The 25,747-nt window shown below is 42.8% G+C and overlaps 1 protein-coding gene across 2 annotated transcripts in view; it reads right to left on the bottom strand.

Moving 5' to 3' along the window:
• TEC (tec protein tyrosine kinase) overlaps positions 1 to 25,747 on the bottom strand; it is a 198,591-nt gene that overhangs the window by 5,301 nt on the left and 167,543 nt on the right. For both annotated transcript variants that reach the window (XM_082259608.1, XM_082259607.1), the window contains exons 15-16: positions 16,332 to 16,396; positions 2,914 to 3,032 (exon numbers count right to left, since the gene is read on the bottom strand). In XM_082259608.1, coding sequence (XP_082115734.1) covers positions 2,914 to 3,032; positions 16,332 to 16,396 — 184 coding nt within the window. The remainder of the gene's footprint in view (positions 1 to 2,913; positions 3,033 to 16,331; positions 16,397 to 25,747) is intronic.

Raw genomic sequence — 25,747 nt, 5'->3', positions numbered from 1 at the left:
CACCCCTCTGCTTCGCAACGCTCGCAGGAAAGGGAACCGGAAGGCAAGTGCCGGTATCTGCAGAGCACAGAGTGAGAGGACAGCAGAAGGATGGTTGGAGGACAGCGGGGAATCACAGGGAAGGTGAGTGTGATTCAAGGGTAATAACGAGTGTGGCTCGGGGTTACTGCTTTTGGTACTGAAAATTAATCCTGAGCCACACTCGGGAATACCGCTAAGGAGGTTAAAGCGGCACTAAAGTTTGCACCAATAAAAAGCGATATGAATGGAGAATGGGCGGATTAATTAAAGATTCCCTTCCTCCATTCATAGATCTTTTTTCAAACATGGAGGCTACTGTACAGCTTCTATAAATGGAGGAAGGGGCAGAACGGACAGGCTTAGTCGGCACTCTGAACCTCCCTACTGGTATTCACGAGTGTGGCTCGGGGTAAATAATCAGTGCCAAAAGCGGTAACCCTGAGCCACACTTAGGATTACCCCAGAATAAAACTCACCTTCCCCTGCGATCCCCTGCCGTCCTCCCCAGCCTTCCTCCAGCCATCCTCCCGCTGTGTGTTCGCAGGGGGGGGTGGAGATTAAATAAAAAAAAAGACATGATGCAGTGTAATCTGTTAGGATTACAATTTTGTATCATGCCATTTCACCTAGTGTCTTTTCCAGTGCCCTGCCTATACTGTTTGCGGTACTTTGTGCCTGGAAATTTGATACCGTTCATGGCGTCAAAAACGCTTTTACACGAACTTGAAAACAGCGACAATGAATCGGAAATATTTGAAGAACTGAGTGATAGTGATTCGTGGGAAAATTCGTCATCAGGTACTAAAAGTGATGACAGCGACGATTCTGCGACTGAGCTCAGCGATGTGCAGAATTGGTGCTCTATTGACTGCGGTACGGATCAGGCAGCACCCCCAAGATTCCCATTTATTGGACCACCTGGTATGAAAGTTGACGTTGACCATGACAACCCCTTGGCATACCTACAATTATTTCTGACTGATGAGGTTATTGAAAAAATAGTTACCGAGACAAACCGGTACACAGAGCAGCAATGCACTACACTTCGGAAGTTTGCAAGATGCAGAAAGTGGGAACCAGTGACCAAAGATAACATTTGGAAATTTCTGGGCCTAATAATTCTTCAGGGGGTGGTGGGGAAACCCCTGCAGAAGTGGTATTGGACAACCAGTACATTACTTGCCACTCCATTCTTTGGCACGGTCATGTCAGAGTACAGATTCTCCCTCATAATGAAATATCTCCACTTCGAAAACAATGAAGAATTTGATGAAATTTATTATTATTACATTATAATTTATGATTTCGTGTTTCAAACTTTATCATACCTGGGATGTCTACTAGACTCTTGTTTGGACAGATTTAAGTGAGTTATTCCTAAGAATTACAGGTCTAAAATATAAAACAACATATTTGCATGCAAAACAATGTACCGCATTTAGCACAAAAATTCTGACATAATCAGACTGCCAGGAAGGTTAATGAGCGCTTATATTAACCACCACAGCACTGGAAGAATATTAATGACGTATGGGGGGCAGTTCTTCAGATTTCAAGTATGACAGCCAGTACAAGGGACACTTGACAATAAATTAAAGTTCCGTCCCATTGCTCACCCTGCAGGTAGGATTGTGAAGGTCTGGTGTTACTGGCTTCAAAGTATTACTAAAGGCAAAATGTTTATTTGTTTTTTTTCTCATTTTGGATAGAGTAGAGAGGGCTTAGAACCCTAGCCAGTTTTTACTGCTGTCTGTGCCCCTGTAGGGGATTCACCATCTCTATTTGTCCTGTTTACCATTATCACCAAAAGTAAAAGTAAAAGAAAATCCCAAATTTTGGGTTGACATCAGAACACGAATAGAGGGGAAATCCTCCAGCGAGGACACTTGTTCTGGTAACACGACAGGATTCCCTCACTTTGGAGGGATTTCTTCTCACTTCCTGTTTTGGCTATGAGACAGGAAGTGAAGGGAAATTTCCCCAATGGAACACAGGTGACAAAAAAAACTTGACAGGGGGTATTACTTCTCCCTTATTTTATCCAAAATAAAAACAAAAAGTTTTGCCTTTAGTGACACTTTAATCTACAGACTAACAAGTTAGCATGTGGAGACTGAGTGAAACCATGGGGTTGCTTTACTAAAGGCAAATGCAAAAACTCTGCACTTTGCTAATACAGTTGCTCCAGAAAAGGGGAAAGGTCACAGTTAATCTGCACAAACATCACACTTAGTTGTAGACAAAAGAGGGTGCACCCATCTAAATGTAGGCTCCGTGATTGGATGATTGGCTCCATGATTGGATGATGGAAGTCAGCAGAGTATCCCCTCATTTACTAAGTTCTAGAGCAGCACAGTCTATTTGCCTTTAGTAAATTAACCCCTATAAGTAGAATGGTATCATGGTAAATAGCAGGCAGTTTCCAGTGCTGACTGCTGGACAGCCAGAGCACAAACAGATGTCAAACATTGGGCTATGCATTTATCAAGCTATATGTGTTAAATGGCTTTTTAATGTTTATAAGTCAAATTCCCTTTTCATAAAAGAAAAGCCTAACTGAGTGAGCCATTATAATGTTGTCATTTAAAGACCCCACCAACAAAACCTGTTTACCATAAGGGGAGGGGAAGGCTGGATAGTTTTGCTATCCCTTTCCCAGTATTCTTTTGTGAAGCTTCTGGCTTTACATGTCCTGCTCTGCTCTGCCTTTTCTTATAAGAGTCCACCACAGAAATATACAGGGAATCCTCATACACAGGTCAGAGCCTGCACAGAGAAGCAGAAGTGATCTAATGTCAGAGGCTACCTTTTAGGGGCCAGGATAATGCAGGCCAAGGTACCCCAGGGTAAAAAATGTGTATTTAGTTGAATATATTTCTACAGTTTTCTTACCAAAGGACCAGACATCAGATTTATTGCTGAACTTGCTGTAGTTAAAGACCTCAGGTGGTGACCACTTCACAGGGAATTTGGCTCCACAAGAACTTGTGTATTGGTTATCAAGGACGTACCTGATTATGTCAGGAAACAAACATGTTATTCTAGCAAAGCCTAAAGATCATTATGCATAGTCATCAATCCACCATGTACTAGAATACAAAATTCCACAGTGCGTATGTATACAGTAGGCATGTTGTGTATATAAAGTACATGGGTGTAATGTACAATCTGTATTATAATAAAGAACAGTAGAAAGTCATAAAGTTATCAAAGATCTGACAGACCAGGTTACATTACATTCAAATTTTTGATATCAGATCTCTGCATTGCAAAGAAATACGGATTCACTGTGTGCGTACTAAACTTAATTTACACTACTGGGCAGATATACAGTATATTTTTATCTCTGAATGATTAGGTATTTCTTACTAATAAAAATGAAATTATTATGCATTCCAAATAAAATGAAAAAGCTGAAAAATGAAAACTATGCTCTAAGGAGCCTCCTAACACTGATACCATACACAAAGCACCTAGTAAAAGGAAAAAACTGTTGTAAAATTTTTTGAAACGTTTTATCAAACCTTGGAATTCTTAGGAAAAACATGCCTGCTTGCATGGCCTCTACGATCAACATAAGGAGAATACGAATAGCAAAACATTGGTATAATCAGTTTCCAGTCCATAATACAAGGATTAAATTGTGAGACATATTTCAGCGATATTATACAGTGCCAAGTGAGTCAGGAGTCGTGGCAGGACTCCCCCGTCCGGAACCTAAAGGGATCAGTGTCTCCAGAACAGAGGAGGACCTGTTCCAACCTCCCTAGTTAGTAAGGATCTCAAGACAATCTATTTTCAGAAGTAAGATAAGGCCAAGCATCCCAGGATTTCTGGAATTTACTATATGTTAGGTTATTGACAGATAGCGCTTTTTCAAGTAGGTCGTTTTCATTCACTGAGTGTATGACTTCCGACAAATTCGGGAAAACCTTGGATTTCCAATTTCTCAATATCATGTTTCTTGCAGCAAGCAGTACATGGATTATTATCCGCCTGTACATGTGAGGATATGTGTCTAGGTTTAAATTTAGAATAGCTAGTTCCATGGATGGTTTCCTCAGAATTCCAGTGCAAGAAGCGAGGCACTGGAACACCGAGTTCCAATAACTTTTCAAGGAGGGGCAGTCCCAAAGTATATGTGGGAGAGAACCAATCAAAGGTCTTGATATAAATTTACAATCAGGCTCCTTTGTCAGTGCCGATATTCATTTGTTTTCTTGAGAAAATACCATGCTGCTGCTGAGCTCTTGGAACCCTATCTATTAAAAAAATCAGAAAAGCTAACACATTGTCAGACTTTAGCACCTCTGTTTTTCCTGCCCTAACATGTAATATGATAATGCTGTACATTATGTTGCCTTAAAAAGGAATAAACTGTATTCAGTGTGACTGTAATAGATTGAGTTTGTGCATGATGAGCATACAGTATTTCTCAATATCCTACTAACCACTCACTGTACAAATTTAAAGTAAACATTTCGTCAGATCATTCATTTCAGTAAAAATCTTCCCATAACATTTTATGTGCATTTAGCGTATATCAGGCACATTATTTACCTGAAAAAGCTTTCCTTTTTTAGGTTTCCAAAAGTCCTGAGACTACTGCCACCATCTTAGATGTGATGCCAGCAGCCCCAGCAGACTCAAGGCTCCAACTATTAACTCCCTTCTCTGTGCTTTTAGCTAAATTTTTAGTTAGTGACAGAATGAATAGAATTGTAAATGAAAAGGACAGTTAATTCTCAGGTAAAATTTTAGGCAGCTAGTTTTTAAAGTTGGTTTTGAAAAAGGCCTTCTGCAGTGGTTCAAAGCTTTCAGCCACTAATACCAGCTTGTGCTCCCTCATCCCCTCTCCATTCAAATCATTTGAGTACTGTATTTTCTGGCGTATAAGACTACTTTTGAACCTCAAAAATATCCCCCAAAAATGGGGGGTCGTCTTATACACCGAGTATAATATCTCCAAGGTAACCTAAGTATAAGTATTACCGGTAGATGTAATCTCTCAAGACACTGGCTGTGTGGGAATCCTGTACCGGTACACCGTATGTACCGTAGCTTCGGCTACATAGTGTACCGCGCTAAGCAAATCAGGGAGAGCGATGTATTCTATTATTGAATGCAAAGCCATCTCAGATTGGCGGAGTAACATCAGCCCGCCTCTCTGACTCTGCCAATCCGAGCAGGCTTTGCATTCAATAATAGAGTAAATCGCTCACTGTGATTGGCTCAGCGCGGTATACTGTATGTAGCCGAAGCTACAGTACATACAGTATACCGGTACAGGATTCCCACACAGCCAGCGTCTTGAGATTACATCTACTGGTAATACTTATATTTAGGGTACCTTGGAGATATTATGAGAGATGACATGTATTACAGTACTTGGGGTACCTTGGAGATCTATGAGAAATCTGATGTTTTTCAATGGTGTTGCCTTGCTTCAGAAGGGGGGTAGTCTTATACAACGAGTATAGCCCAAAACCTATGTTTTAACCTGAAAATTAGGGGGGTCGTCTTATACGCCCAGTCGTCTTATATGCCGGAAAATACGGTAGTTATTAGGTGATTTCCAGCCCTTTAAAGAGTAGTTCACTACTACAGTATGTCATTATTATTTCTAATCTTCTGTTTCCTGTCTGTCTCCATGGCAGCCTACGTGTGGGTTAACCCCGCCTCCACTCCAAGGGTATAGGACCCCCCTCCCATAAATTTCAGCTCTCAGGTACAGCAGGTGTTCATTTTTTGTCCTCCTCCAAGGACCTACACTTCTGATGTCTTACTACGTCCAGCTTACCTTAGGATACTTTGGATGGTGTCTGCATGTCCAGAGCCTAGCCACGGGCGGGTGAGTGACATTTAAAATCCCCTGCTCTCTGCGGTTGACTGAAGCTTGATTGGCATTCTCTGACATGGGTCTGAAGATTCGCATTGCTTCCCTTCATGGCAGCGGTATTTGTTATTTATGTACACTTTGTTTGTCTCTTTTTCTATCACTGTACAATTTGTTTGTTTGGCCCAATGGCGCTGGAACGCTTCCTGCGTTCCAGCAAACCCTTCCTGCGTTCCAACAAACCCTTCCTCTTCCTCCTCTGCTTCTAGCGTCCAATCAGTAGACGCTTCGTGGTCCCGCGCATGCGCAGTGCGCCGCGAGCGAAGTCGAGGCTTGGTTCGCACATGCGCATTAGCGATCGCGGCCGCATCACCGCTGACGTCATTCCGGCGGGAGATTTAAACAGCTGACGATTCCCCTGTACTTTGGGAATGTACTGTGGGCGTTGCGGCAGCTTCCCAGTGTCTCTGGATTCCTTGCTACAGGTATGTGCAATGAAGACTTGACTGCAGAGGGGGGGGGGGGCGGAGGGTTGTCACCTCACAATGTATCACTGACATGGTGTCTGATATGTATTACCTTTCTTTATCAGTCTGGTTGTTTGGCCTGAAGTATGGATCCTGCGTCACCGCCCTCCTGTGGCCAGCCCTCTCACAACAGGTGGGTGCTGGCATTTTTTCAGAGGGGGGGGCGGGGAGGGCTTGCTGGTCCCTAGGTCATGGCTAAATCCAGTGTCTCCCCGATTTTCTCTTTTTTCCATCAGCTCTCCCAGGCCTGATTTACACAAGAAAGAGACCCTGTCAGACCTCGTGGGAGTTCATCCTCCAGATCTAAACGCCGTGAATCTCCATGAGTTCGCCCTAGTTTCACCCCTGATCAGAGCCATTAAAGAAGCTCTCAGATGGGAGGATCCTGTGTCTCCTCAGAAAAAGCAGCGGAAGTTCTTCAAGCACCTTGGTAAGGAGCGTATCAACTTCCCTTCCCTCTCTGAATTACAAGAGGTGATTACTGAAGAATGGAGTAAAGGGGATAGTAAGTCTTCCTTATCCTCCAAACTTGGGAAATTATATCCCTTTAAACCTGAAGATGTCGCCCGTCTGGAATCTGCTCCTCTTGTGGATGCGGCAGTTACAAGATTAGCAAAGCATGTCACTTTGCCACTAGATGACGCGGTCTCTTTCAAAGACCCTTTGGATAGGAAGATAGATCTGGACCTAAAGAGGATCTTTGTGACGGCCGGCGCGGCCTGCAAACCTGTGATGGCATTAGCAACAATGTCTAAAGCCATGGAAGTCTGGGTTTCCGATATAGAATCCAAACTTGGAAGTCTCTCGGAAGAAGCCGTAGAAAGTTCCCCTATTCACGAACTCAAGCTGGCTTCAGTGTTTTTAGGAGAAGCATCTATTGATGTTCTGCGTCTTCTGTCCAGATCGATGCTATCCTCAGTAACAGCAAAGAGGGCCTTGTGGCTTCGCCCGTGGATTGCAGATCCAGCTTCTAAACAGGCATGGTGTAAGATCCCTTTTGAGGGTACTTCCCTTTTTGGAAACAAACTAGACAGCGCCATTGCCAAGGCTACTGGCGGAAAGTCAGGTTTCCTCCCGCAAGACAGACGACTATTTGGTCAGAAGAAGCCTCAACCTAGGAGGCAATACACGGAGAGATCAAGAGATGCACGCTCTTACAAGCCTAATAGAGATTTCCGAAGAAACTGGAGAGATGGTCAATCCTCTACTCGGAGGTCATCAAAAAATCCAGCGCCTGCTGGACAAGATTCCACTAAATCTTTTTGAGATTGGGCCCGTCCAGGCATGTCAGGTGGGGGCACGTCTTCTCCATTTTCAGCATGTCTGGGCGGCCTCAATCACGGACTTTTGGACCGTCAGGACGGTCTCTACAGGCCACAGATGGTCATTTCTGGCAGATCCAGTTCCAAGATTCATCTCAACTCATTTACCCTGTCTAGAAGAGAGAAGAGAAGTCTTGCTCGCCTATGTAGACGCTTTGGTGGCTCAAGGAGCGGTAGCTCCGGTTCCGGAACAAGAAAAATTTCAAGGGGTTTACTCACCCCTCTTCTTAGTCCAGAAGAAGAACGGGGCCTGGAGACCTGTTATAGATCTCACATACCTGAACAAGTTCATAAAGAACGAAAAATTCAAGATGGAAACACTCTCAACTATTCAAAGGGCAGTACTGCCGGGAGATTGGCTCGCCTCAATAGATTTAAAGGATGCGTATTTTCATGTACCTGTGGCAACCGACTTCCACAAATATCTTCGCTTCTGTGTTCGGAATCAGCATCTGCAATTCATTTGCCTACCCTTCGGCCTGTCTACCTCACCCAGAGTATTCACCAAAGTTCTTCTAGCAGTGGTAGCCTTCATAAGATTGAAAGGTATACGTCTACATCATTACTTAGACGATCTTCTGCTTCTGTCTCAAGAAAAGGATCAGTTATTGGCACACAGAGATCAGGTCATATCGACCCTCAAAGAGTTTGGCTGGCTGCTAAACCTACAAAAGAGTCAGCTGGAGCCTACTCAGCGCCTAGTCTATCTTGGGGCGCAATTCGACACCGTCGAGAATTCAATCTCTCTCCCATTAGAGAAGATACCGGTAGTGAGGGAGAGAATCCTTCCGGCTCTTTCCTCTCCTCGGCTGAAGGCCTCTCAGTGCCTCAAAATCATTGGCACCATGGTGTCCACGGCTCCAATGGTCAAATGGGCTCTCTGGCATATGAGGCCCTTCCAAAAAGGGTTCCTACAACAATGGAACACAGAAGAGAAAGATCAGTACATTCATATCTCCTCCAGCATGAGATACAGTCTTCTTTGGTGGCTGCAACGCAGGAATCTGCTCAACTGTCATTCTCTGGTTCCAGTCTCATGGACTATAATCACAACAGACGCCAGCAACTCAGGTTGGGGGGCTCATTGTCTGACAGAGATGACACAGGGGAGATGGTCTTTTCAGAGACACACTCCAGTCTCCAATATACTGGAACTCCGAGCAGCCTACCAGGGTCTTCGATCTTTCCAACACCTGCTAGAGGGGAAATCTGTAATGATTCGGATGGATAACACCACGGCAGTGTCTTATGTGAAGAGACAAGGTGGGACACGGAGTCTCTCTCTGCTACGAGAATTAAGGCCCGTACACACGTACCGATCGTCGGCATACAAACGTCGGTGGACGAAGGATCTGCCGATTGTACGCGTGTTAGTATGGTGCCTCCGACAGATGTCTGCGCACAATCCGCGGACAAAAGTCTTTCGTGCAAACATGAAAATATTTGTATGCCGACACCAGAACGGACGATTGTTCGCCTGTCAGTACACAATTCGGCCGACAGACCGCAGATTTGCAAGACTGGGCATGCTCAGAAAATAGAAAACACAGGGAAAGTTAACCATTACATGACATCACTTCTGCAGTCGGCGGACAAAATTCTTGTGCTGTCCTTGTGCTGTCTTTGCACTTTTCAGCAGACACCGACATCCCGGGGAGAAAAGAGGAACATTTGTAAGCCGACCATCGGTACGTGTGTACGGGGCTTAAGACCCGATCATGTCCTGGGCCCAGACTCACCTAGTAAACATCTCGGCAGTTTACATCCCAGGTTCACAGAATGTTCAAGCGGATTTTCTGTCCAGGGTCCAGTTGAACCACAACGAATGGTCGCTCCATGTGGAGTCGTTCAAATGGATTCTGTCGTTGGGAGTATCTCCCGAAGTCGATCTGTTCGCCTCCCCTTGCAACCACAAGTTGGAGAAGTATGTCACGAGGGGCAAGTGTCCTCAAGCTTACGGGACAGATGCACTAACCGACAGGTGGGAGTTCAGCAGGGCTTATGCCTTTCCTCCAGTACCCATCATTCTCAAATTCCTGCAAAGACTTCAAGCGGAAGATGTGGAGATAGTGATGGTGGCGCCTTTCTGGCCGAACAGGCCATGGTTTCCGCTACTCCTACAACTGAGTTACCGGGACCCGGTCCCTCTTCCCCTCAGACCAGACTTGCTTCTTCAGGGAACATCAGTGCACCCCTGTCCTGCAATTCTCCGGTTGACGGTCTGGTTCTTGAGAGGGAAAGGTTGGAATCGCTCGGCTGCCCATCTACAGCCATTTCCACCTTGATGAATGCTAGACGACCAAGTACTAATAAAGTATACTGTAGAATCTGGGCAAGATTCATGGAGTCTGCATACCCTGAAGGTATGTCTTCCTCAGTCCCTGGGATTCAAGAAATACTAAGTTTTCTTCAGGCTGGTCTGGATATGCCCCTTTCAGTGGCAACTCTTAGAGTTCAAGTTTCGGCCTTATCGGCCTTCTCCGGGGTCATGTGGGCCCAACACCCACTAATCCAACAATTTTTCAAAGGAGCAATCAGGCTCAATCCTCAGAGAAGACCTAGGTTCCCGAAATGGGATCTACCTCTTGTCCTAAATGCCCTCTCCAAATCGGGCATAGATTCCTCTTCTTCTATCAAGGACCTGACCATCCGAACTGTCTTCCTGGTAGCCATTACTTCGGCTAAAAGGGTCTCTGAATTAAGTTCTCTCGGATGTAAAGATCCATTCTTGACTTTTTTTCCGGATCGGGTAGTACTGATACCCAGGCTGAATTCAAATCCGAAAGTCACCTCAGTGTTTCACCAGAATCAGGAGATTGTCCTGCCTACTTTCCGTTCATCTATTGAGTCCAATCCTCATCCATTGGATGTAGGAGAATCCTTAAAAGCCTATCTTCAAGCAACTGCACCATTCAGGCAGTCTGACAACCTCTTTGTCCTGTTCTGGGGAAAGAACAGAGGTAAACCTGCTTCATCTAGGACTATCGCTTCATGGATAGTGGCAGCTATCCAACAGGCCTATAGAGCTGAGGGGCTGGCTCCTCCGGAGGCGGTGACGGCGCACTCTACAAGGAGTATCTCTACTTCCTGGGCGGCTTCGCGGCACGTGGCTCCAGATGTGATTTGCAGAGCGGCTTCGTGGTCATCAGTCAATACTTTTATGACCCACTATTGTGTAGAGCCTGCTTCTCTGTCCTCAGTTAATTTTGGTTTGACTGTTTTGTCTGCAAATAGCATGAATTAAAATTTTCTTTGCTAAAGCATTCCCACCCGTGTGGAGTGAGCTAGTTATTTCCCACACGTAGGCTGCCATGGAGACAGACAGGAAAACGGAAAATTCCTATCATACTTACCGTAATTTTCCTTTCCTGATAGTCTCCATGGCAGCCGGAGTACCCACCCTCTCGTCTTGGATTCGGCTAAGATATGGAACACCTGCTGTACCTGAGAGCTGAAATTTATGGGAGGGGGGTCCTATACCCTTGGAGTGGAGGCGGGGTTAACCCACACGTAGGCTGCCATGGAGACTATCAGGAAAGGAAAATTACGGTAAGTATGATAGGAATTTTCCGTTTTTTCCAGCATTTGGAGGCTTTCTAAATGCTTACTACTGGTTTACCAAGTGTTCGAAGAGCCCTGTAAGCTAAACAGTTGCAGAAACCATTTACCGTACTTGTACCTAACCTTAGACACAAAAGACAAAACATTTTTAACATGTTCTAAAACCACAATCCATACAGTTAAAAAACTATTTTAGAAGAGCCATAGCTTTTAACATGTTAAAGTCAACCACACTGTAGCTAAATTAAAATGGATTTTCTAGATGCCGATTAGGAGGAATGGGAAGTCGCTCTGCCTGTACTATAGGTAAAGTGGGCCTTACACTAGGTTTGGTACCCACATATTGATATTTGATGCTCTAAGTGTGCACTGGTTCTCTAGTGGTGGGTCTCGGAATCAATCTCAGTTTGATGTGTTTATCTACTTTAAGATTTTGTATTGCTTTGGATTGCATGATATTTGTTCGTTTTCAATCAAAGGTTGTACAAAGTTTGTTATTTATATTGTTTGTCTCTCTTGACTCCTATTTTTTTTTCATTTACTTTTGTATGACATAGTGTTTTGTTTGTGTGTAAAACATGAGAAAAACTCCTTTCTTTCAATAAAAAAATACATGCTTTAAAAAAAAATTTAAAAAAATGGAAGTTCAGCCAAAATCTAACGCTAAACCTACTCTTAGCCACATTCTAAGCCTAATTTATATAGCCCTGTAAAGAAGAAATCACTATATATACCTGTTCTGCAGCCGCTCCAGCCCCACGCTGAGCTGTCAGCAGTGGCTTCACTGTGGGAGTGTGCAGAAGAGGCAGCCGACAGCCGAAGCCCCATAGACTCTCTAAGGGTGATGTCACTTCCCAAGCATTTCACAGCCATTGTTGGTTCTCTCCTGCACACAACATCCGTCCCTGGAGACTGGACCAGATCAGCTTCAGAAAAGGTAAGTATAGTGATTTTCTTTCTTTACAGTGTTAGATAGATTAGTTTTATAATGTGGATGCCAGTAGATTTAGCAATAGCTAGGTTTTGGATCCAAGGCTGAGAACTGAGCGATTAAAGACAGCTGACCCCTCAGTTCTCAGTGAACAGACTGCTAGTGACTGTCAGTATCTCCATTGCTTCTCCATCCAGATTGCAGACACCCTAGGACAGGAAGTGTGTTACTGGCCAGGATCAAGTGAAAAAAAAGGTAAAAAAAAGCCTAAAAACTGAATTTAAATGCAGCAACCACATATAAGGATCGGTAAACTGCAACATCTTTAATAAATTTAATTGGACTTTTCATCTATTGGAGTGACCTTGAGCAGTGTTTGTACATCAGTTGCTACAGGTTACAACACCAAAGGACAAGGCAATCCAAAAAACAACAACCAATAAGCAATAATATACCAATACAAAAACATAGTGTTACTGTAGTTAAAAAGTTTACATTCATTCTATAATCTGCTCTACATTATTTATACACTAATCAGCCATAGAGTTATGACTACCCACTTAAGATTGAGTAGAATTCTAAATATTACCGGGCTAATTATAAGTGTTAAAAAAAATATTTAAAAAAATATTTAAAAAAATATTAAAAAAACCATGATATATACTAATAAACCACAGTGCTCAATACACGAAAAACGTGGATTAAATCCACTAGCAGGATATAAAAATATATACAGTATATTCATATCTGTGAAAAACAATAGTCCATGCAATAAGTAAATAAGTAAAAAATACAAAAACAAATAAAGTGATAGTAAAACTATGGTGAATGCAATCTCCTATTAACAACTACTGTGCCCAATCAGTGCTTCTTGCTCCAAATTGGTGCTCAAAATGAGTGTTTCACTTTCCATTAGTGTTCAAATTCAATCACCATGCCCCCGCCAAGTGCTCCCCCCTCTAGGAATAATCTCACCTGAGGGAATGTGATCTCTCCACTTAAGTGAGATCAATCCACACCTTTTAGCCTTCACTGGCTTAGAAATCCCCTGCAGTTACTTCCTTACCCATGGCTCATGATGACCTGTGATATCCAAAGTGCTTTTGCAACGTATGGCCTATGGGCGACTGCTTTTGATGGTGAAAGTGAGTATGGATCAGATGCTTGACATTTAGTTGAAAGAGATGTCTATGTTGATGACAACTCAAATCTTTATCCACAGATGAGGAAGCCAGCGACCTGCTTTAACCTGAGTCCTGAGTTGGACCTGAGTCCATAAGCAGCAAGTGGGTGTGGTTACTGAAAGCGAAAAGGGGCATGGTTACTGATAGCTAAAAGGTGTGCATTGATCTCACTTAAGCGGAGAGATCACACTCCCTCAGGTGACATTATTACTAGAGGAGAAGCACGTGGCGGTGGCATGGTGATTGAATTTGCTCAGTAATGGAAAGTGGAACACTTGTTTTGAGTACCAATTTGGAGCAAGAAACACTGGTTGGGCACAGCAGTTGTTAATGGGAGATTGCGCTCACGACTGTTTTACTATCACTTTATTTGTTTTTGTATTTTTTATTTACCTTTTGCATGGACTATTGTTTTGCACAGATATGAATATATATATTTTTATATACTGCTAGTGGATTTAATCTACGTTGTTTTTCGTGTATTGAGCACTGTGCTTTATTAGTAAATATCAAAGTTTTTTATATTTATTTTTTTTATTTTTTTTATAATTAGTGCGGTACTATTTCGAATTGTATTCATATGGCACATTTAGGAGAGTGTGGGCAGTATCAGTGGCTTAGTAGAATTTAACCCTTCGGGATAATAATGTTCACTTAGTAGCTCGCAGGACTTTAATTTTATTTAAGATTGAGTAGGTTCCCCTTTTGCTGGCAACAGAGCCCTGAACTGCTGAGGCAGGGATACCAGTAGACCTCTGAAGGTATGCTTCTTCTTCTGGTGTTCAATGGCAAATGCCAATCGAGCTCCACTGTGTCAGGCAGCGAGCACAAGGCCCACTAGAGGATGTCGGGCCCTCAGGCCACCCTCGTGAAGTCTGTTTCAGATTGTTTGGTCAGAGACATTCACACCAGTGGCCTGCTGGAGGTCATTTTGTAGGGCTCTGGCAGTGCTCATCCTGTTCCTCTTTGCCCAAAGGAGCAGATACTGGTCCTGCTGATGAGTTAAGGACCTTCTGCGGCTCTGTCCAGCTCTCCTAGAGTAATTGCTTGTCTCCTGGGATCTCCTCCATGCTCTTGAGACTGTGCTGGGAGACAGAGAAAACTTTCTGGAAATGGCACGAATTGATGTGCCTTCCTGGAGGAGTTGGACTGCCTGTGCAACCTCTATAGGGTCCAGGTATTGCCTTATGCTACCAGTAGTGACACTGACCCTAGCCAAATGCAAAACTAGTGAAAAACAGTCAGAAAAGATGAGTAGAGAAAAGAAATGTCAGTGACCTCCACCTGTAAAACTATTCATGTTTTGGAGGCTGTCTCATTGTTGCCCATCTAGTGTACCTGTTGTTAATTTCATTAACACCAAAGCAGCTGAAACTGATTAACAACCCCCTCTGCTACTTAGCTGACCAGATCAATACCCCAGGAGTTAAATTGTCTTGATGCTTTACTCTGATTAAAAAGTGTTCTTTTAATTGTTTTGAGCAGTATATATTCATAAAGAAAAATGTACAGATGTGAAACACTTCTGATACCTAGCAGGTTTTGGATCAATTGTAATATATTTTTTTAAAGTTTTTCAATTGGTGTTTTATATCTATATTACTATATAAATGATATTCTTGTTTTATAGTTACACGTGTATTACAAGACAAGGGATTCCCTGGGGGAAATGGGTTAGCACACCAATAGTTGTTTCCCTTCCAGTTGGACCCTACTATCTGAAACTTCCGCTCACTCTCTGATAAGGGACAAGTCACTCACCTAATGATTCATTCAGCTGAAGATAATATAAAAAAATCATCCTGTTTATGACATTTTGGCTAGAAGAAACTCTACAGCGTATTACTAGATTACCTTTTTCAAAGCTGTTCTATGCTAACTTTGTTGGAGACAGGTTCGTGGCTTATTACTGGTGATGCATAACAATATACCATATTTATAGGCGTATAACACGCACAGGCGTATAACACGCAACTTAATTTTATGAGGGGAGTTTCAGAAAAAAAAAAAATACATTATAAATAAACAACTTTGAAGCAAAACAAGTATCAGTGCCCACCTGCAGCCTTACCATTGCCCATCATTGCAGCCTGATCTGTGCCCATCATTGCAGCCTGATTTGTGCCCATCATTGCAGCCTGATTTGTGCCAATCATTGCAGCCTGATCTGTGTCCATATTCAGCCTGAACTGTGCCCATATGCAGCCTTGCCATTGCCCATCATTGCAGCCTTGCCATTGTCCATCAATGCAGCCTTGCTATTGCCCATCATTGCAGACTTGCCATTGCTATCATTACAGCCTTGCCATTTCCCATCATTACAGCCTTGCCATTGCCCATATGCAGCCTTGCCATTGCCCACCATTGCAGCCTTGTCATTGCCCATATGCAGCCTTGCCATCGCCCATCATTACAGCCTTGCCATTGCCCATATGCAGCCTTGCCATTGCCCATCATTGCAGCCAGATTACACAGAAGGGTCTCCTGTTTACTCGGTGCTCGCAGTCACACACAGACCCGCCTCCGTGGCTGGCAGTTATGATAGATAAAACACTGATCCAATGCCGGGACATGTGACCTCTATACTAAGAGCCGGCCCCCTTCCGAGGCATCCAGGTACAAATTTTCCCTATGACACGCACACACAAATTGCCCCCTATTTTCAGGGGTAAAAAAGTGCGTGTTATACGCCAATAAATACGGTACTTTTAGAGCTCAAATGTTTGTGAGTGTACCTTAGAGAGAGTTTATTAAACTGTCAATTAAAGAATAAAAGATTGGCCACTATAAAACACTACAGCTACTTTGAAAAATGAGTCACAGCTGAGAACATTATCCCACAGCAACACATCACTGCTGTTTGATTACCCTGAACTGGAAACTGCAATCTGCACATCAACTTCCACGTTACCGTCTAACACATGTTGCAATGTGTTTACAAATGCTTACCTTGTCATTCCAAAATCAGACACTTTTACTACACCAAGATCATTCACCAAACAGTTTCTGGCAGCCTGCAAAGACAACACACCAATTATTCAACATCAACTCCATCAAGTATACAAAAAAACATTATTCATAACAAACAAGCACTAAAGAACCAACAATCGCTTAAATCCCAAAAGCCTAAAAATGGCATCTCCAGCCAAAATATTTTATTATATTTGGAAAGAATGTGGAGGATTCTGTTAGAGAGATTTCCCTCACTTCCTGTCTGCTAAAACTGTTGTCACCAGAACTCCAAGTGAGGGTGAATCTCTTACAGCAACACAAGAGCATTTTTTTTGGTAGAATAGGGACGGATTGGAACCCTGTCAAGTTTTTATTGCTATGAGGAGTCAGTTAGAGAGCTTTTTCCCTTATTTTCTTTTCTAATGACAACAATTTTACCAGACAAAGTGTGAGGTGAAATCTGCAACAGGGACACATACATAAATAAAATGTGACATAGGTTCTAGCCTTCCCCAATTCCTTTTTTTGCTATACACATTTTAATGTCACATTAACACCTCTGGTTTTTCATTGCTTACAGTGCATTTTTATAGATTTACAAGTGATGCTATTTATTTTTATGGAAAATGCAACAAAACATCATCCATCAGAGGTGTACACAGTGCCTTACTTTCAGAGGGAGCAACACTTCAGAATGTCCATGTTAGTGGCAATGATTCCCAGTGACTGTTGTAGGGTATACAGCATTAATTAGTAAAGCAGTACTTGAGCAAAGTGGAATTTTTTATTATTATTATACAGGATTTATATAGCGCCAACAGTTTGTGCAGCGCTTATGAATAAACTACAGCAACCAGAAATCTATTATTTGATAAAAATGCAGACATTAAAACTTGCCTGGTTGCAATGCGTTACTCAACTTCACACTGCCTTACTGAGTCAGCCTGATAGAGTGCAGCTTATAGGAAGAAACATTCTGGGCAAGATGGGCATAAGCAGCCATTACATGTCATATACAGTAGGAATTTTTGGCAAAATGCTGTGGCTAGAGCATACTGTGGACAGAAAGGTGTTTACCATAAGACAACTTAGAGGCAAGGACTGCTGAGAGACAAGGCTCTTTAGTTCTGTCAGCATGCTAATAACTGTGATAAGATATTTATCTTTAAAGTGTCACTAAACTCACCTCATAAAAAACGATCAATAAATGGAGCATTACATGCTGTTCGTACTCACTCAATCAACTTTAGATTCATTTTCTGGGTTTTGCAAAAAACCTGGTTGATCCTGCCGCTCCCTATCTACCCCTTCTGTTTCTGTCCCTAATTCAGCTAGGGATATTGCAGAGCAGTGTTGGCAGCTCTGCACATGCTCAATTTTTTAGTGAGTTTCTATGCTGAGCATTTCCTCCCCATCACATCTGAGTCGCCCATGTGACTATAGAGTCACACATGTGGGTGTACACACAGTGGTAAATAACAGCCCGATCCCTCCCTCCTCCTCCATGCCCACTAATTAAACACAGTGGTGGCAGGATAACACATGTAGATTAATGGAGCCTTAACCTTCCTCCTATTCTAAGATTTAGGCTGGAGGGGCATGACACAGACTGCGACTGGCAGAAATCTGTCCACACCATGTTATTGCCCAAAAAATGATTTCAAATATATATTTGTATAACAATCTAAAACAGTTTATTTATATTATTTATTTCTTTTTACTCTGTATTCCAAGGGCTGTTTTTTTCTTTTGAACATGTGACCAGCAGCAGAGGACTAGAAGCTCCTCCTGCTTATGTTTCCCTGCAGACAGGCTGGGAAAGATCTGGGCCATGTGACAGCTGTATATTAATTAGGAAAAGGGTGTTTTTTTTTTTAAATTACAGTGCCATCATCCATATACAAAAATAAAAAGGACAATGTAAATTAAACAGTGTGTGTTTCGTATCATTTTACCTATTCTCCTGTCATAGACTCGGTGCTGAAACTTTTAGACACTTGCCGACCAGCCGCTGCACATATACTGCGGCAGGTCGGCTCTATTACGCAAAACGGCGTACCTGTACATTGTTTCGTGTAATAGCCAGTGGGGGAGCCAATCAGCGGGCCCGGTGCAAACGATGATCCGCGATCGCATCCTATAGAGCAGTGTTTCTCAACTCCGGTCCTCAGGGCACACTTATAGGCCAGGTTTGCAAGAAAACTGAAATACATCACAGGTGATATAATTTGCTGCTCAGTGATTGCAGTATTCTAGTCTGCATCTCCCCAGGGTAATACTTAAAATCTGGCCTGTTAGTGTGCCCTGAGGACCGGAGTTGAGAAACACTGCTATAGAGACAGAACGGCGGTCTGCCTATCTGTCACAGATGAACACAGGGATCTTGTGTTCCCGCTATTCAGGAACACAGATCTCCATGTTCATCTAGTAAGTCCATCCCCCACACAGTTAGAAAGCACCTCCCTAGGGGCACACTTAACCCTTTGATCGCCCCTGGTGTTAACCCCTTCCCTGCCAGTGTCATTAGTACAGTAACAGTGCATATTTTTTAGCATTGATTACTGTAGTAATGTCACTGGTCCCGCAAAAGTGTCAGTTAGTTGTCCAAACTGTCCGGCGCAAGGTCGCAGTCCCGCTAAAAATCGCTAATTGCCGCCATTACTAGTAAAAAAAAATTAAATAAAAAGGACATAAATCTTTTCCCTAATTTGTAGACAATAACTTTTGTGCAAACCAATCAATATACACTTACTGGGTTATTTTTTTATGTATACACCCAACACATGACACACACACTGCACTGTGTACCCCAACACATGACACACAACCTGCTCTGTATACACCAACATATGAAAAACACAAGATCTCTCTCCTGCACGGCTATATGAATATAATGAATTGGAGAAAAGGGGGAGGGACAATAGATCACCCCCTGGAGATTCTCTCTATACCACCTATTGCCCTATTAGGGGCTAATGTAGTCCGTTGACCAAAAAAATCTGAATATGCAAAAATAGAGGAGACAAGAAATCAGATCTGATAAAACCAGCGTCCAATTGGCTGGTGAAACGCGTCATCTTTACCGCACTGATTAGGGATGCCGGTGTCAGTAAGCCCATCTGCTTGAGCAGGAAATCGTCAGGGAAGTCACATTGAAGTGGCGGCTTGCTGCTCGGCCCTCCTGCACATGCCCAGTACAAGCACAGGAGGTAGCTGGAAGCCTCCAAGCGAGGCAAGGATGCCACAGCTCTGCAGACCGACGCCGAACACCCGGATCCCATGACCACAGCGCCAGGAGGATGTGACAGACCGATTGATTCTTAGGAGGTACTGTGCTTTACACATCGATCATACAGAGAACTCTGTTACTACGCTAAGCTGCACAACTAGCCTCCAACATACCGGTCCATGCCAATCACTCCGTTACTGCTGGACTGTGTGTTTTCTCAGGCTTTCAGTTCATGTTGCCTAATTCTACTATAGGGAACATTCCCTTTGCTATCTACTTGGAATATTGGTCCATATATTGAACTGACTTTCTGAATGCTGTGGATTCATTTTTGGCCCAACCACTGAGCCTTGTGGAATTTATTAATTATCAGGGACTGCGCTCTACTTTACAAGTGGATCCCCTTTTTCATCAATTTCACAATTTTGATCCATTTACAGGTCTGGGTGGTTGTTGGGTTGGTCACTGCAGCCATCCCTTAAGTTGTTTGTTGTTTTTATGTACGTTTTTATTCTTGAGATTTTGTATGGTTCTGGGAGTCTATACATGCCACATTTTTCTATTGATAAAGTTTTTCCTTTGAATAAATTTTGCGTCCGTAGTTGACCTCTGTCTGGGGAGAATTTCTTGTCTCCTCTATTCTTGCATACACCAACATATGACACACACACTGCACTGTATACACCAACACGTCACACACACACTCTGCACTGTATACACCAACACGTCACACACACACTCTGCACTGTATACACCAACACGTCACACACACACTCTGCACTGTATACACCAACACATGATACTCACACACTGGAATGTATACACCAACACATGACACACACACTGCACTGTATACACCAACACAGACACACTACAAGGCGGAATCATGGGGAGTTCTCTTCTTATCATGCGTTGCTCTCTGCGTTACAATAACACTACAATGTTGTTTAATGGGGAGTTCTCTAATTGCACTGACACTACAATGTTGGATTATGTGAAGTTTTCTGCGTTTTATGCGTTGCACCCACACTACAATGTTGGACCATGTGAAGTTCTCTGCTTGTCATGTGTTGCAATAACACTACAATGTTAGTTAATGGAGAGTTCTCTGCGTGTCATGTGTTGCAATAACACTACAATGTTAGTTAATGAAGAGTTCTCTGCGTGTCATGTGTTGCAATAACACTACAATGTTAGTTAATGGAGAGTTCTCTGCGTGTCATGTGTTGCAATAACACTACAATGTTAGTTAATGAAGAGTTCTCTGCGTGTCATGTGTTGCACTCACACTAAAATGTTGGATCATGTGAAGTTTTCTGCTTGTGATGCATTACACGCACACTACAATGTTGGATTATGTGGAGTTCTCTGCTTGTAATGTGTTGCAATAACATAGAAACATAGAATGTGTCGGCAGATAAGAACCATTTGGCCCATCTAGTCTGCCCAATATATCTGAATCCTATGAATAGTCCCTGGCCCTATCTTATATGAAGGATAGCCTTATGCCTATCCCATGCATGCTTAAACTCCTTCACTGTATTTGCAGCTACCACTTCTGCAGGAAGGTTATTCCATGCATCCACTACTCTCTCAGTAAAGTAATACTTCCTCATATTACTTTTAAACCTTTGCCCCTCTAATTTAAAACTGTGTCCTCTTGTGGTAGTTTTTCTTCTTTTAAATATGCTCTCCTCCTTTACCGAGTTGATTCCCTTTATGTATTTAAAAGTTTCTATCATATCCCCTCTGTCTCTTCTTTCTTCCAAGCTATAGATGTTAACCGCCTTAGCGGTATCCCCGAGCGTGACTCGGGGTAGGAATTTTCTGCTATTAGCGGTATCCCCGAGTCACGCTCGGGGTCAATGGGCAGAGCGTGCAGACAGCGCAGCGGAGCTTCTCTTACCTTATCCTGGCGATCCAGCGATGAGCTCTCATTGCTGTGACCGCCAGCCGAGATCTCCGCCGCTCGTCTGTCGGTAGGAGGACTTCCTAGTTCCGTTCCCTGCAGCAGCAATGCTGCATGGGAGCGGAACTAGGGAGGGAAATTCAAAAAAAAAAAAAAACGTTGCACAAAACACATAACACATTCTATATCATATATATGCATATATATATGTGTATATATATATATATATACACACACATATATATATATAATATAACGCATGAATTATAATCTAATCAATAATATAATTTTATTATATATATTATATATTAAATAATAAAATAATATTATTGATTCGATTATAATTCACTTGTTTGTGTTTTAAATTTATCACATCTGGGATGTCTACTAGACTCTTGTTTTGGTCAGGTTTAAGTCAGTAATTACTAAGAATTGTAGGCCTATAATACATAACGCCAAATTTCCATGAAAAGAATTGTACCGCTTTTGGAACAGAATTCCTGACAGAATCATACCGCCAGGGAGGTTAAGGTCCTTTAACCTTCCCTGGTAAGTTTTTTCCTGCAATCCATGTACTAGTTTAGTAGCTCTTCTCTGAACTCTCTCTAGAGTATCTATATCCTTCTGGAGATATGGCCTCCAGTACTGCGCACAATACTCCAAGTGAGGTCTCACCAGTGTTCTGTACAGCGGCATAAGCACTTCTCTCTTTCTACTGCTTATACCTCTCCCTATACATCCAAGCATTCTGCTGGCATTTCGTGCTGCTCTATTACATTGTCTTCCCACCTTTAAGTCTTCTGAAATAATTACTCCTAAATCCCTTTCCTCAGATACTGAGGTCAGGACTGTGTCAAATATTCTATATTCTGCCCTTGGGTTTTTACGCCCCAGGTGCATTATCTTGCACTTATCCACATTAGATTTCAGTTGCCAGAGTTCTGACCATTCTTCTAGTTTTCCTAAATCCTTTTCCATTTGGCGTTTCCCTCCAGGAACATCAACCCTGTTACATATCTTTGTGTCATCAGCAAAAAGACAAACCTTACCATCGAGGCCTTTTGCAATATCACTTATGAAGATATTAAACAAAATTGGTCCCAGTACAGATCCCTGAGGTACCCCACTGGTAACATGACCTTGTTCTGAATGTTCTCCATTGACTACAACCCTCTGTTGTCTGTCACTCAGCCACTGCCTAATCCACTCAACAATATGGGAGTCCATGCTCAATGACTGCAGTTTATTGATAAGTCTTCTATGTGGGACAGTGTCAAAAGCCTTACTAAAATCTAGATATGCAATGTCTACTGCACCTCCACCGTCTATTATTTTAGTCACCCAGTCAAAAAAATCCATAAGATTTGTTTGACATGATCTCCCTGAAGTAAACCCATGTTGTTTTTCATCTGGCAATCCATGGGATTTAAGATGTTCCACAATCCTATCCTTTAATAGGGTTTCCATTAATTTGCCTACTATTGATGTCAGACTCACTGGTCTATAGTTGCTCGATTCCTCCCTACTACCTTTCTTGTGAATGGGCACGACATTTGCCAATTTCCAATCTTCCGGGACGACTCCTGTTACTAATGATTGGTTAAATAAATCTGTTAATGGTTTTGCCAGCTCACCACTAAGCTCTTTTAATAATTTTGGGTGTATCTCATCAGGACCCTGTGACTTATTTGTCTTCACTTTAGACAGCAATCTTAGAACGTCTTCCTCTGTAAAGACACATGCATCAAACGATTCATTAGTCATCCTTTCAAGTGGAGGTCCTTAACACTACAATAACACTACAATGTTGGATCATGTGGAGTTCACTGCTTGTCATGCGTTGTTCTCTGCTTGTAATGCGTTGCAATAACACTACAATGTTGGATCATGGGGAGTTCTCTGCTTTTCATGCGCTGTTGTCTGCTTGTCATGCATTACACTCACACTACAATGTTGGAGTTCTCTGCTTGTCATACTTAACACTCAAAATACTCTGCTTGTCATGCGTTGTTGTCATCTTGTCATACGTTACACTCACACTACAATGTTGGATCATGAAGCGTTCTCTGCTTGTCATGCTCTACACTCACACTACTCTGCTTATCATGCGTTGTTCTCTGCTTGTCATGCATTACACACACACTACAATGTTGGATCATGGGAGGTTCTCTGCTTGTTATGTGTTACACTCACACTACAATGTTGGATCATGGGGAGTTCTCTGCTTGTCATGCGTTACACTCAGACTACATTGTTGGATCATGAGGAGTTCTCTGCTTGTCATGCTCTACACTCACACTACTCTGCTTGTAATGCATTACACTCACACTACAATGTTGGATCATGGGGAGTTCTCTGCTTGTCATGCGTTACACCCGCACTACAAGGCAGAATCATGCGGCGTTAATGTATAGTAATCATTGTAGACTGTGAACTGAGACCCCACAGCACTTCCAGCTACAACACCCATCCTCCTCCCCCCCCCCCCCTCTCCTGTGTCCAGCTTCTTCTCCTACGGTAGTCTTCATTCAAAGCCCTGCACAACTATACTGTATAAGTGCGCTGCGCCTCCCCCCTCCTGTGTACTGTGTGAATGGGTCTTTTTTATTTCTTCATTTTCTCATGAATTAGGATGTGCAATGCACCCATACTGATGAGAGAACACTGGGCAGGAACCCATGATCAGCTCCTCCCATTCTGTATACGACTGCTGGCTACAAAGGAACAATGCCCCTCCCTGGAAGTAATGTAATTTTGGAAATCACTATTTCTTGGAAACACTCTAAAAACTTACGAGTTGGTTTAGATACATTTATATTGTAAGCTTGGGAACACATACTGCCACTTAGAGGAATGCCAAGGTTTATAGAAGGATTCATTTAAAGTTTTTGATAGATGGGAAAATTGATGTTAATACACAAGAATGCCATTTTTAAATGAGAAAAGGGTTAAATACCAGCGCTATGGAGTTTCAGTACTTTATTGGACTCAAATAGTGGTGTAAGCTGCCCCCAACCTACCACTGAGGTAGTAGATTAGAAAAAAGTGCAAGTGATGTTGGGACCGGCGCTACCACTTTAAATATTATGTCTGTGCAATTCCATAAACTGTATAATTCATACGTTTATTCAAAAAAGTGCATATAGTGCTTTATAGTGCAAAGATAAAAACCAAAGTGCTGCGTGCTAGTAAACCTTCAAATAAATTAGCATGGGCTGTGCTCAGTGTACCATATCATAAAACACATACGCATATACAAAGTGCTGAGTGCTACTGATACCAATAACCACGTGTGTGATTGCGTGCTGTAACAATGTATGGCGCCAGTGGATACCCCACCAATTGCACCGCTGCTTACCGCACTTTTAGACAGGTGGCTCGGCACTCCTTGGTCACTAGAACAAAAGATAAGCCTCCATTGCGTAGTATATGTTTGTTAAGGATAAACCAACGTAGCATCCACTCACATTTAGGGAGTTCACTATCAGCTTGAGGTGTTCGCCGGGTCGCTTCCGCGTTCCACCGACTCAAACCACCATTCCCGGAAGTGACATACTGACGTACATTAACCACGCTCCTACGCGTTTCGTCATACGACGTCATCCCGCTCCAGATGACGTCGTATGACGAAACGCGTAGGGCATGGTTTGTGTACGTCAGTATGTCACTTCCTACATGCCTATGAGGCAGTCCCTGAGGGCATACACCCACTCTCTCTGCTATAGGATTCAGTTTTGTTGCAAGCAGTGTCAGAAGAAAAAAACCCCAACCCACTCAGAAAAAGAGGGGCGGGTGTCTGTCAATGAACCTCAGAGAAAAGGATTTTACGGTAAGTCAAAAAATTCAGTTTTCTCTATCGTTCATTGACAGACTCAGCTCCATATTCTTCTTAACCATTGGGACTTCCCAAAGCAGAATTTGCATGAAGGGTGGGAAAAAAAACGCAGAGAAAGAATGTAATTCCCCAAAGGCTAAACTTAGCCAACCAGGTAACATGGAGTTCAACCAGGAACAACTGGAGCTCACCTAGAAACAAAATACACCCTCAAAGAGAAAAAATTACTCTTTTGAAGCCTGCAAAAACCTTGCGGCCAAAAAGAAGCATCCGAGAATGCCAACACATCTACTTTGTAGAATTTAGTGAACGTGTGCACAGATGACCAAGTCGCCGCCTTGCAAACTTGTATTACTGATGCCCGATGGCGAAAGGCCCAAGAGGCACTCAGCGCTCCCTAGCAGAATGCGCCTTCACAGGGAAAGGTGGAACCTAACCCT

The sequence above is a fragment of the Pelophylax lessonae genome, assembly GCF_965119305.1.
Source record: "Pelophylax lessonae genome assembly, chromosome: 1".
NCBI lineage: Eukaryota > Metazoa > Chordata > Amphibia > Anura > Ranidae > Pelophylax > Pelophylax lessonae.
The sequence above is the reverse complement of the archived record's forward strand: the minus strand, read 5'-3'. Positions and strand labels throughout refer to the sequence as shown.